Source organism: Aristolochia californica, unplaced genomic scaffold (genome assembly GCF_029961685.1).
Source record: "Aristolochia californica isolate CCGP_79_NKW_82.1479 unplaced genomic scaffold, dmAriCali1.0.hap1 SCAF_12, whole genome shotgun sequence".
Lineage (NCBI taxonomy): Eukaryota > Viridiplantae > Streptophyta > Magnoliopsida > Piperales > Aristolochiaceae > Aristolochia > Aristolochia californica.
The window spans coordinates 22,810,419-22,822,992 of record NW_027181793.1 but is presented as its reverse complement, the minus strand read 5'-3'; the positions used below and the strand labels follow the sequence as shown (position 1 = coordinate 22,822,992).

General features: G+C 41.6%; 3 protein-coding genes across 3 annotated transcripts; all 3 read left to right on the top strand.

Moving 5' to 3' along the window:
- The first annotated feature begins 369 nt into the window (after positions 1-369).
- On the top strand, positions 370-1,927 carry LOC137945374 (auxin-induced protein 22C-like). Its single transcript, XM_068791243.1, has 3 exons — positions 370-825; positions 1,296-1,395; positions 1,564-1,927. Exons 1-3 carry the CDS (start codon positions 435-437, stop codon positions 1,682-1,684), a joined length of 612 nt encoding a protein of 203 aa, XP_068647344.1. The 5' UTR covers positions 370-434; the 3' UTR covers positions 1,685-1,927.
- A 2,038-nt stretch (positions 1,928-3,965) lies between these two features.
- Positions 3,966-5,469, top strand: LOC137945372 (auxin-responsive protein IAA1-like). The gene is made up of 5 exons (XM_068791242.1): positions 3,966-4,382; positions 4,501-4,685; positions 4,790-4,901; positions 5,066-5,127; positions 5,222-5,469. Exons 1-5 carry the CDS (start codon positions 4,114-4,116, stop codon positions 5,257-5,259), a joined length of 666 nt encoding a protein of 221 aa, XP_068647343.1. The 5' UTR covers positions 3,966-4,113; the 3' UTR covers positions 5,260-5,469.
- Positions 5,470-7,716: 2,247 nt separating this feature from the next.
- LOC137945289 (serine/threonine protein phosphatase 2A 57 kDa regulatory subunit B' kappa isoform-like) lies at positions 7,717-12,574 on the top strand. The gene is made up of 2 exons (XM_068791104.1): positions 7,717-9,559; positions 11,889-12,574. The coding sequence occupies exons 1-2, from the start codon at positions 8,405-8,407 to the stop codon at positions 12,237-12,239; spliced, it is 1,506 nt and encodes a 501-aa protein (XP_068647205.1). The 5' UTR covers positions 7,717-8,404; the 3' UTR covers positions 12,240-12,574.

The following is a 12,574-nucleotide window of genomic DNA, read 5'->3' as shown; positions in this document are numbered from 1 at the left end:
ATGAGGAGATGGTTGAGGTAAAAAAAATTGACACGTGCACGAGCAGACGTATCCGGGCTAGATTTGGCCATGATGAATGGGAAGACTGGTTGAAAAAGCACATCACGTGAGGAGTGCCACGTGGGTAGGATCCGACGGCCGGCATCTGAACCTACCAGCTCATGGACCATTACGGGCCGTTGGATGTGTCCCGGTCCCGGCACAGGAAACCGACCCATGAATAGCGTTTAGCAGGCAAATGGGCCCGTTTGCCTTTCTTGTGACCGACCGCTAACGTCCACCCCCTCTCTGACCTGTCTGTGTTCCCTGTCTGTCTCTTTGCTATAAAAACCAATCTCGCCGTCCTCAATGTCACAAAGTCGTCGAAAGCTCAGGAAGAAGAATTCTCAATTCCCTCGGGAGAAAGCAATCGCAGATAGACTCAGTCAGAAAAGATGGAAAAAATGACAGGGCAGGCTCTTGGATTTGAGATCACAGAGCTGAGATTGGGTCTTCCAGGTGTGGGAAACAGCGGCGGGAAGAAGAAGAGAGTTTTTTCGGAGATGACCACGGCCGGTCATGACGCGGAGGATGAGAACAGTTCGAGCAATGAGAGAACCGACCAGACGAAGAATCAGGTCATTGGGTGGCCTCCTGTGTGTTCATATCGGCAGAAGAATAATCATGCTCTTCTCGAGAAGAAGAATGCCGCGGAGAAGATGAAGTTTTACGTGAAAGTCAGCATGGACGGGGCTCCCTATTTGAGGAAGGTCGATTTGGGCGCTTACAAAGGTTATTCTGACCTTTCGGCGGGGTTGAAGGAACTCTTCGGCTGCTTCGGAATCGGTTAGTTTCTCGTCCAACTCCTCATTCTTTCTCCTTCACATTCGGTTTTTGGGATTTTTACTCTTCATGCGAACTTGAAGTTTGATCTCCCCCAGTCCTGCAAAATCTGCTTTTACGTTGCTTAATTGAGCTAAAAAGAAATGTAATGCGACAATGAGATTGAAAGTGACTGATTCATATACTGAAAACTACAATTTTTCAGTTCCTCCTCATTCTAAACTCAAATATTCCACGCCGGCGTTGAAATGAACACCGCCCTCCGTTCAAACTACTTCTCTTACTGCATGAAACTGTCCTACACGTCCGTATTCAACCGATATATATTCGACTTTCACTTATCATTTTTATCATGAAAAACATTTATTAATTCCAAGCTTGCAAGAAATAAATCTGTACTTATTAAGGGCTATCACTATTAATCCATTTCCAGAACTAAATCGTGTTTCTGCTTCATGTTGGATTTTTCGCAGGAAGCCTGACCAGAGACGAACAGTCCGAATACTCTGAATATGTCACAATCTATGAAGACAAAGAGGGAGACTGGATGCTTGTCGGAGACGTTCCTTGGGAGTAAGTCACTCTAACCTTGAAAATTAAGCAAAGTCTCCTCGATTTTCTTTGATCAGTTACATTGTTAGGGATCTCTTCATCGTGCTTAATGAGGGCATTTATAAGATCTAAACGCGTATATATATTTTCACCAGACGCTCACGTTTCTCTGCAAATTAATGACTGCAGGATGTTCACCGATTCGTGCAAGAGGCTGAGGATAATGAAAAGGTCGGAAGCCAAGGGCTTCCAACTGCAACTGAAAAGCTCACCAGCACGCCTGGATCAGAGAATTCGACAGCTTGGCTGAACACGATCACGTTACTGATTCGATCCGTTAGTAACGAGTGTTTATGTTGAAGATTACCTGTTAAACCATAGACATCGTTTCATCTACCGATCGAGGGAGAGATTCACGATCCGATCAACAGTAGGTTTTACGTCATTTATTAGAGCCAAAAGTTGGTATTTAGGGTTCCATGTTTGTGATTACAAATAAATGTCAAACAACTGCACAGGAAAAAGTCGGCATTGTGTGGGTTCTTTTGTTTTATTTCGACTCTGATTTCTCACTGAAACGTTGCTTCGTCCGAATTAATCCGAGATTAGTAATTAGTAAAACCCGTCGATTCGGTGTTTATTTGATGCTGGGACGAAATGAGAATTGGCTTGGGGGAAGGGGGGGAGGTGTCCTCCCCGATTAGGTCACTTGGTCGCGTGTGAAAGGAACCGGACTTTTATTTTATTCACGAGACAGGTTCCATTTATGTCCGGTCAGATTATAATTGTTCAAGCAGGCACATGCTTATAAAAATAATACAGTTTTTAATATATTATTTATATTATTATATTTACAATAATAAAATTATAAAAAACTGATAAAAGAAAAAAAATAAAATGAAATATCGACATGAATCAATTTTAAAATTTAAAATCAAATTAAAAATTAGTTGCTTATAAGCTTTGAGGGTAGTAGAAGGGAAACGACCGTCCATGTGATCGCGGTGGCAGACTTTCTAGGATCCGGCATTGTCAGACAAATCGAAGTTCGTCAAAAGTTTGTTAATCCTCATATCCCAACATCGTTACTGGCTTTGCTTCAGAAACGGAGAATCCGATTCTGAAACCCTCCGAAATCAAAATATTAAACTGGATGTTTCTCAAATCCCCACGCTTGAAGCCCAAACTGGCAAGTTTACAATGAACAGTGAGCCCCAGCTGAAGTCAGAATGTTTAACAGTTTCAGATTTCGAGGGTCATATCTGAATACTTCCGTAGTTCAGAAACGAGCATGTTCATGGATTCATTCCCTTTACCAGACTCTTTTTTTAAAGTCTGTGACAGAGTTGGAAGAATCTCTATTACTAGTGCATGAACATTGGATTACTCACCACCGAAAGAAGACCTCCATTTCTTGTTTCATTCTGTTCAGAGAACTGTGAGGAATCGAGAACCGACTCATAGTAGTACTTTGGTGTCGATTTAATGGACGATTTGTAAAGAGATTTTCTGGGTTTTAACCACACGAGTTGGGAATTTGCTTCACACTAGCGTTGCGATGATGCCATAGGTAAGAAGGGCAGAAAGATATTTTGAAATTAAAAGAGGAGCAGCTCTGATTTCGAAGAGATCTCCAGGTCCGGAGCAGCCTGCGCAGCCATGGATACCTTTGACGTCCTGTCTGCTGCATCATTTACTTGTTAATTAAAAAGTCATCGAGTCAGTTGGGTCTTTACCCGACATCGCTTTAAGAATGATGGAAGCTTGAAAGGGTGGCCAATATGATTGAAATCTCCGCTTTCCTGCGTTCTTTCGTTTCGGACCCTTTCTCCGACTACTCCAAGCCAACGTTCTCTTCCCTTCCCTTCCCTTTCGTTCCTTCCTTCCTGGTTTTCAGTTTTTATTTAGGGAGGTGCACCATTAAAGGGGTTGCCTATCCTTGTTTAACCCAAAGTGGGATACCAAAGAGCCGATGATAATTTGCTTCTTGCGTGCTAACAACGGGAAGCAAAAAGATGGCGACAGTTGTCCGGATCGGCCGGGTCTTCATGGACTGACACGTCACCGACATGACAACAGAGTCACATGACTCACTTGGGACCCACCGACCCCGTTGCCTCGTCGCCTCATGCTGAGTTGACTTCCTCTTTTGTTCGCCGGCTCCACCTCCCGCGTTCACCGTTTTACTTTTACCCCCTTTTTTTTCTCAATAATGTCCTCGCTTTCGTTTCACCTTCTGCCGCCCTTTCACGTCGTTGTCTGTGTGTCTGTGGGTCCCACGGTCTCGGGTACTCTGAATTCTGATCGTACGGTTCTTGTCATCCGGGGAAGAAATTAGAAAGATGACAGCTTCACCAACTAGCGGGACTGGACTGAATCCGCCTTGCGGGACTGGTTCAGGTCGAGAGCCTAGCCGAGTCCAGCGGGGTTGGGATCTAGTCGAAAAAGGGCAAGCAATGGCGCCGACAGACGGTTCAAATTTCTAAAAAGCTTCCATCATCTCACGTCACATACTTGGATAAATACCAACCGTTCAGTTTGACCACGTGGCGATTTTTAAATCGTTCATGGGCTTTCCTTCTTTTCTCTCTCAGAGTTCCCTTTTTTAAGGAGCAAGACGACGCGTTGTGGGACTAGTGTGGTTTTGCTGATTTTCGCCGTAGGTACGGAGAGAGGAGGGAGACGTGACGGAGTTTTCCGCCATTGGAGAGGAAAAAAAGGAGGAAAACGTAGCCGCAGATGGCGAGTCTGTTTCGGGCGACGGACCCTTCTTGTCTGAATTTAGAGGAGACTGAGCTGACGTTGGGACTTCCCGGTGGTTTGAGGACTAGTGCTACTTCCACCGACGGGAAAATCGGGGGAAAGACCGGCGGAAAACGTGGCTTCTGCGAGACTATTGATTTTAACCTCGGAACCTCTGGCGTTGAGGCGATTGACAAAGACTCGTCTGATCGCTCAAAATCGTTGGATAATGGGGATTCTACCGCCGGAAAACCCTCTGCTGCAAAGTGAGTGCACTCTACAAACTGCTTTAATGATTGATTGTTTCTGATCGCTTCGGTTATTCCAAAATAATTGAAACGATCGAGTTATTAGATGCTGAGTTTTTTACATTGTGCTTTTTAGGGCTCAAGTTGTGGGATGGCCACCAGTGAGATCTTTGAGGAAGAACGTCGTGAAGAGCGGCTGTAAGTATGTGAAGGTGGCTGTTGATGGAGCCCCTTATCTGCGGAAGGTAGACCTAGAGATGTATAGAAGCTACCAGGAGCTGTTAAACGCTCTGGAGGAGATGTTCAGCTGCCTCACCATTCGTACGTATTTAATTATTGAATTTTCTCATGATCAATATTAACTCTTTTTTTTTCCTCGATCCCAGTGTTGATTTAGTTACTTTTGTCCTTGTTTGCTGAAACAGGACGATCTCTCTGCGAGAGTAAGCTGATGGACACTGTGAATGGCACTGAATATGTTCCCACTTACGAAGATAAAGATGGCGACTGGATGCTCGTTGGTGATGTCCCATGGAAGTAAGTCTTTCTAAAATAGCCCTTTCAATAATAACGCTCTGACTTTCTCTTCCCCAGAAAAAAAAAATGTAAAGTCGCTCGAGTTACGTAATACAGCAGAAACACTTTCTCTTTCTTGATATATGTTTCTAAGCCATGATTTATTTTATTTATTTTAATTGCAGAATGTTCGTTGAATCGTGCAAGCGTCTTCGGTTGATGAAGAGCTCCGAGGCAGCTGGTTTAGGTAATCTACGTTCTATATCTTTCATCAACCATCTTACCTCTTCTCTTAATCTGATTAGGATCTGTTTCTAATCCGGAATTTCTGATGAATGCAGCTCCTAGGACGCCAGAAAGATGCGGTTACTCGACCTGATATATATGAATATGGCCTGTTCTGAAGCATGTGTATATACGGAGTCGAGAGATTGTCTTGTTTATGTTCCGAGTCTTCTGACCACAGTTTAGAGAGTAGAAATAAGGAAAAGTGTTTGTAATAATGTAATCGACATTGCCGCAGCTTCACAGATGAAGGAATATTGTTGCTTTTCTGAATTAAAATGACCGAAACAAGCATTTGATTAAATGATATCTTGAGTTCTAATTAATTATATATCTCTCTTTCTGGGTAAATCTAATTCTTGACCCAGACTGCGATCATGGAGCTGCGACTAGGTTGCGCGTCTCTTTTAATATCAAGAAGATGAAGAGGTCGGAGGTCGGCCGTTTAATACTGTAAGTTTCTGTAATGTAGAAAATGTTTCTGATTTTCCTTTTAAGACGATGACATAATGGGTTTCAGACTTTCCGTCGCGTCCATGAAAAGTAGCGAGTTTCTGTTACTGCAGCCATCTGCTCCGACAAATCCTGCAGGCAGCTGCGGACTTTCTCATAATTAAAATTGCAGGAGATGATGATACTGCTACAGGTTTTTAGCTACATAACCTGAATCGGACGTTACCAGAAGCCATAAAACCCTGTACTCGTTTCCCGGTGGGCGGTGTGGTTTAACAAGTAGATTAATTGGGTTAGTGTACTTAAAAAGAAATTTATTAATAAAATACTCTAATAGATTAGTTTTTATTTATTTTTTTATTAATAAGTTTAAGATATATTTTAACTTATATAAATTAATAAATAATTTGAAAAATTAAATTTTAAAATAATTTGTTAAATTAAAAATATAAAAATAAAATACTTAAATAGATTTCTTTTATAATATCTAAATGGTTAATCAAATTGTTACTTTTTCATATCTAAATTCCCACTCTTAAAATATTCATTAAATATAATATTACAAATAAAAATAATTTTATTTTGTTTTAAATTAATAAATAAATAAATAAACTATTTTATTTCAATTAAATATATAAAATAAAACCAAATACAAGTAGAGGGGATGGCAGAGTGAGCATAACAAGATAGAGTCCGTGGGCGAGTGACAGTAATTCACATGGTGGCAAGACTGATGGTGACCCAACTTTGAACCGCTTTCAGGTTTCGCGAAGCCACTGAATGCTCAAGTTGAATTTAACGTGAAGCTCACTCAAAGTTCTGGATTTGCTCCAGCTTGTCTAGGTTCTGGACTTTTAGCCCAAAACCAACGGCGAGTGGGCTGCCGTTGCAGGGAAAAGGACTGCTCAGGCGTGGGCGAACCTAGCCTCGTACAGACCCGTACATCGAGCCAACGGAAATAAGGGGGCCAGACCGGACGTCGTCTTCTTCGTTTAGACCTTGGGAAAGAAATCGGAAAATCGAGATAAGGTATCTCAATCTGAAGGTAAACGTTGAACTACAGGCGGCGGAGCTCAGCGACCTAGGATGAGTGTAGGATAACCACTCCTCGGCAACTTGGTGAGTGCGGAGCGTAGTTTCATCACCCGATCGACGTTTGTTAAACAAGGTCTCGTCACATTCCTTCTCTCAACAACTTGGAACTTACTTTCTTCCACCTTTCGTTTTCTCAATCATTCTTTGGAGGCCATTATTACCAAAAGCTGTGTTCATCTCCACGGGTTTGACTTTTTTGGAAGAATGAATGGGAGTAAAGAGATGGGGTTGGGTAAGTTTTGAGTTTTTTCTTGTAAACTATTTAATTGACGCGAGCCAATATTTGTGTTTGGATCATTCCACAATTATTGTAACCCATGGGGCTATTAGTAGAAATAATGTCACACAGAGAAATTGACGATTTTTAGTTGAAATATGATCTCGTAATTTTAGAGAAACGGGTAAAATTGACACCCCTATTTTTCATTACTCTTTAATGAGTCCCTATAAACAAAAAGGAGGAGTTTGGGGAACTAAACAAGAAAACAAATTAATATAGATAAAATCATTTCTTATTACTAATGCTTGGATTCACCCGTTTTTTCGAATTTTTCAATTTATTTTATTTATTTGTGGTGCTTTAGGTCTACTGAACCCGGTCAACGGGTCGGTCTGGGTTTTACATTTCCGTTTAGAAGGACCCCCCCCCCCCCCCCCCCCCCCCTAGGGCACAATCCAAGGACGAGGATACCCACGGGATTCGATCCTCTTCGGACCATACTGCAGAAGCAGGCAGGCGGCCCGCGGCCGTATGTCAGCCAGCAGGTAGAGGTATACAGGACGATTCGTCTTGTCTCAGATGGGACCCACCTCCCATACTCCCTCCGCTCTCATTTCACGAACGTTACTCTCCAGCTCTTAGGAGACTCGCAGGGCGATTGGGTAGAGTGACCTCGCCCTGGTGGACCCACCTGTGGGTGGTGGGTCCCGTTCACCACCAAACTCGCACGAACTTTTTTCTACCGCCATACCTGATACCTGCTCTGTCCAGAAAAATGCCATCTTCTTCCATACTTCGACAAAACCCACGGCGGATGAGGCGATGCGAGGAAACTGAAAACCCTCCAATTTTTTACATTTGGGAGAGCTCCTGATCTAGGGTTTCTTCTTTCTGGCAGGAAACTTTTTTGAGTTCAGAACTCCGGATCTGCGTCGCGGACCGTCGGATCGACGGTTTCTATTGTGTTCTAGCTTTTATGGTTGGCATTTCGCGTAAATCACCTGTGTGTGACTGGAATCTAGGATCCTTCTTTCGCATTCAGAATCCAAATCTAGGGTTACCCTTTTGATTTTGCATTGTAGGCCACTGGCGTCTTGTTGTTATGCCTAAATCTAGGAGTTTTTGTTCGTTTGGAGCTAGAACAAACAAGATCCATCTTTCCCTCTTCTCTTTGCAGGAGTTTTGTGTGCTGGACTGAAATCTTAGGGCATCTTTTATCTTTCATTTACAGTGTTTAGGGTTTTGGCTGCAGCCGTAGACTTCGATCTAGTCTAACTCTCGATAGTTTGGATCTGGGGACTTTTGTTGCTAGTACTGATTTATTGTAAGAAATCAGGCATTTGCCCCTCAATTTCGTTGCTTTCAACTACGATCTGCGGCTTCGACATCTGTTTCAGGATGTTGAGTTTGAATTTACTCTACGGGTCAGCATATATCCATCTAGGATTTTAGTCTACCCGCAGTCGGTGCCATGTTCAAGCAATTCCTCAGTAAACTTCCTCGGAAGTCTTCGAAATCCGATAATGGTGATTCGGCAGCGAACAATTCGGGCAACTGCTCAGCCTCTTCTGGTAACTCCGTACAACGTTCCAACAGCGTCAATCCGGCCTCTGGAAGGTCGCCGTCAGTTAAGAGGATGTCATCGGCTGTTTTCCCCGCTAGCGTCGTTGCTGGAATAGAGCCTCTTTTATCCTTCAAAGATGTCCCAAATGCGGAGAAGCAGAACTTATTCATCAGTAAGTTGAATCTCTGCTGTGTTGTTTTTGACTTCAATGATTCTAACAAGAACGCCGTGGAAAAAGACCTCAAACGGCAAACCTTAATAGAGCTTGTTGATTTCGTTGCATCCGGATCGGTGAGGTTCTCTGAACAGATGATTGCAGGAGTGTGCAAAATGGCCTCTGTTAACTTGTTCAGGGTTTTCCCGCCTAATTACCGATCTAATACACCTGGAGCAGAAACTGAAGAAGAAGAACCGATGTTTGATCCAGCGTGGTCGCATTTTCAAATTGTGTATGATTTACTGCTAAGAGTTGTTGCTTCTTCTTCACTCGATGCAAAAGTGGCAAAAAAGTATGTAGATCATTCATTTATTTTGAGATTGCTGGAGCTTTTTGATTCAGAGGATCCAAGAGAAAGGGATTGCTTGAAAACAATATTGCATAGGATATATGGGAAGTTTATGGTTCACCGGCCATTTATCCGGAAAGCAGTAAGCAACATTTTTTACCGTTTTGTCTTTGAAACGGAAAGGCATAATGGGATGGCTGAGTTGCTGGAAATATTTGGAAGCGTTGTAAGTGGGTTTGCCCTGCCCTTGAAGGAGGAGCACAAGATGTTTTTGTGTAGGGCTCTAATTCCTTTGCATAAGCCAAAATCTGTAGGATTATTTCTCCAGCCATTGACGTTCTGTGTGACCCAGTATATTGAGAAGGATCCGAAGTTAGCAAGTACGGTTATCAGGGGACTGTTGAAATATTGGCCAGTGACTAATAGTCAAAAGGAGGTTATGTTCTTGGGTGAGTTGGAAGAAGTATTAGAAGCAACTAACATGGCAGAGTTCCAAAAGTGCATGGTCCCGCTCTTCAGGCGGATAAGTAGCTGCCTTAACAGTTCCCACTTCCAGGTAATTCCTTTTTTATGTCTTCTTATCAGTTTACTGCATGTTTCTTGGTCCTTTGTTTTTTCATCAACTCATTGCTTACTTTATTCAGTTTGGCCTCTGCATATTTTTTTTTCTTGATTGTACACAACTACACCCAAACCCAAGATGTCATTAGAAATCACCCCTTATGGCTGAGCGGATGACCCAATCCATGTGTACTTTTCTAGCTGACCGTTCTCAGCTGTTAACTGTGGAGTCAATGCGGTGATCCCTTATGTCAAGATTCAAAATTTATTAGCATTAGGAATGAAGGGATGATCCAATGTCACCATTAACTGTGTCAAAGTACTGTTTATCGTATTAGGCAATGTTGGCATGATCTGCCACTGATTCGATGGCCACAAACAAATCAACCATTTGTTTTCAATTGGTAATCGTGATTCATATTTAACTTAATGTGGTCAGCTTACTGATTTAGACACAAGATGCTGTATGCACTTCTGAGTTTTATTTGCTGCTGCATTTCATTGCTCCATGATGGGAAGACTTCTTCTGTCCATTAATTCTAAAGGTTTCTTTAACATCCCCTGTACAGTTTGTTGATTAGTTCTCGCATGTTGTGACTTTCAATTACTTTGTATCTTCGAAACAGAACACCTTCAAATCTTTGGGATTTGGTTGCCTTTTCACTCTCTGAAAATTTGCTGCTTTAATTATGCATCATGTGATGGCTTTTTCAATCCTCTTTTTGCTTCAAGGTTTTTCTGTGCTGTATTCTGTAGGAGAATTTCGACTATGTACCGGAATGGACGTTTGCATGAAACTGACTTTCTATTTCTTTTCGGCATGATATTGCTGAATCTTGGTGTTTCAAGTGTTTTATTCAAGTTTTTTCCATTTCAAAACTATGTTGAAGCTTTTGTTGTAAACTGCCACTGTCTTTTGACTGTCCTATATTTTGTAGTTGCTAGTTGTCTATTCAGAAGTAATCACATAATTATCTGTCAGTTACAGTTATTTTGGAACTATTGTTTGATAATAATATTTGTGCTATTATTTCCTGTCTTCTATTGCCAGGGTTTATACCTAATCCCCCTATTTTTAGAAAAAGGTTTCCTAATCCCAGCACTTTGAGACTTGTACCGAAGAACTCCTTTTAGAAACAAAGGTGGTAATCATTATTTTATTTGCCATTCCCCATCTTACTTGTGGTGAATGGCATCCTTCTCTTTGATAATGTCCCTCTTAGCTGAAAAGATTTTTCAACCCCGGAATGGGGGACCTTGTGTACAGTGCAGTTTCGTTTTCAATAATTGATTGAAATTTAGAATTTATTCAACGCAAAGCAAAAAAAAAACTATCCTATAACTATCTGATTCAACGAGGGGAACCAAATTGTGAGGTTAATCGTTTTCACTTGGTTTTGACATATTTAGCTTAAAAATAATTTTTTAAAAATTTCCAAAAAAAGAGATTTAAGCTCAAAAAGTTGTTACTGCTCATTCCACATCCCTAATTGGATTTGACACCTATTTTGAGCCACAGTAATTGAATTCTTCTCCTACATCAGCACTTAATTAATTGCCTAGGGTTTTTAATTACTGCCTTACAGCTACTGTGTCCTTGACGGTGATCACTTTTCTCATAAGAAAGATCTAGTGGATTATAGCCAATGTCATGTGGCATGATCTATCTCAATATATGTTTTATTTGTGTTTTCTGATAGAGGTTCATTGCTAGGAAGTATCGCTTTCTGTCTAAAAGGTTTAGTGTTGCTTTTTGTCCTAAAGGTTTAGTGTTGCTCACTACTCGGTCACGGAGTGCTCTGAATGTCCCCAGGTTACCTTTTACTGTATCATTTTACCAGGAAGATGGTGACATTTTGTTTGGTGGCGCATGTCGATTGAACAAATGTTACCACCTTTTGGCTTCTTCCTTCCAAAATATTTAGTTATTGCTCGTTCTGGTTGACCTTCTAATGTATTTCTTAGATGCTGGGGCATGTCGTGGAACATATGTCACCACTTTTGGGACATTTTACTGATGCACCTGCTCTTTTTACCTGCTTATCTCATTCTTTTCTCAAGGGGGTCAACGTCCAACACTTGGAATGTGATGCCCTTCTTCCCCTCTAAGCCTTGTATCTTTGTCTTCCTTTTGTTCTTATAAATTTCCTATAATTAAAAAAAAAAATCTGCTTTTATTCCTCCACCTCCTCTATTTTTTATTCCATTTTTCTAGTAATGGTACCATGGAACTGCATTATCGTGTCAACCAGTTGTGCATTTGTCTTTCATCTGGTCTCTAGAAGAAGGATGTTTGAGGTTACCTTAAAAAAATTCCTGTTCAGGTGGCAGAACGGGCTCTGTTCTTGTGGAACAATGATCACATAGTAAGCTTGATAGCACAGAACCGGCAGGTCATCCTATCCCTAATATTCCCTGCACTGGAGAGTAACACACGGAACCACTGGAACCAGGCAGTGCTTAACCTGACTTTGAACGTTCGTAAGATGTTCTTAGAGATGGATGAGGTGTTGTTCCAGACATGTCAGAGCAAGTTTGAAGAAGAAGAGGCAAAACTAGAGGCAGCTGAGGAGAAGCGGAAGCTCATGTGGGAACGCTTGGAGAGTGTGGCTGGATACTGCCCAGTGGCTGGAAACACAGCCGTTATGGTAACACCCCTGCCAATTGCTTCTTAAATTATTGTTGCTGGTCTGAATTAATATAGGTCTATGTGTATCTTAAGATATGTAGGCTAGTCTTTTTTTTTTTTGGTTTTTTGTATGGGCATCTATTTGATATATATCTTAGACAAAAAAGGATGTTGGGATGCCAAATATACCTTCTTTGATCTGTTTGCTTGAAAGTGTTTCAGTGTAATGCGTGGGGTGCTGTTCCCCCGGTTCAATGGATGTAATCATGGAAAATTATCCTGTCCTTGCATGTGCTGTTTCTTCTTTTATTTCTCCTTGATGTATAGAGTTCACTTCAAGTGGTATGTGCATGTAGATTAAGAAGGTGTTGGTTGTTGATA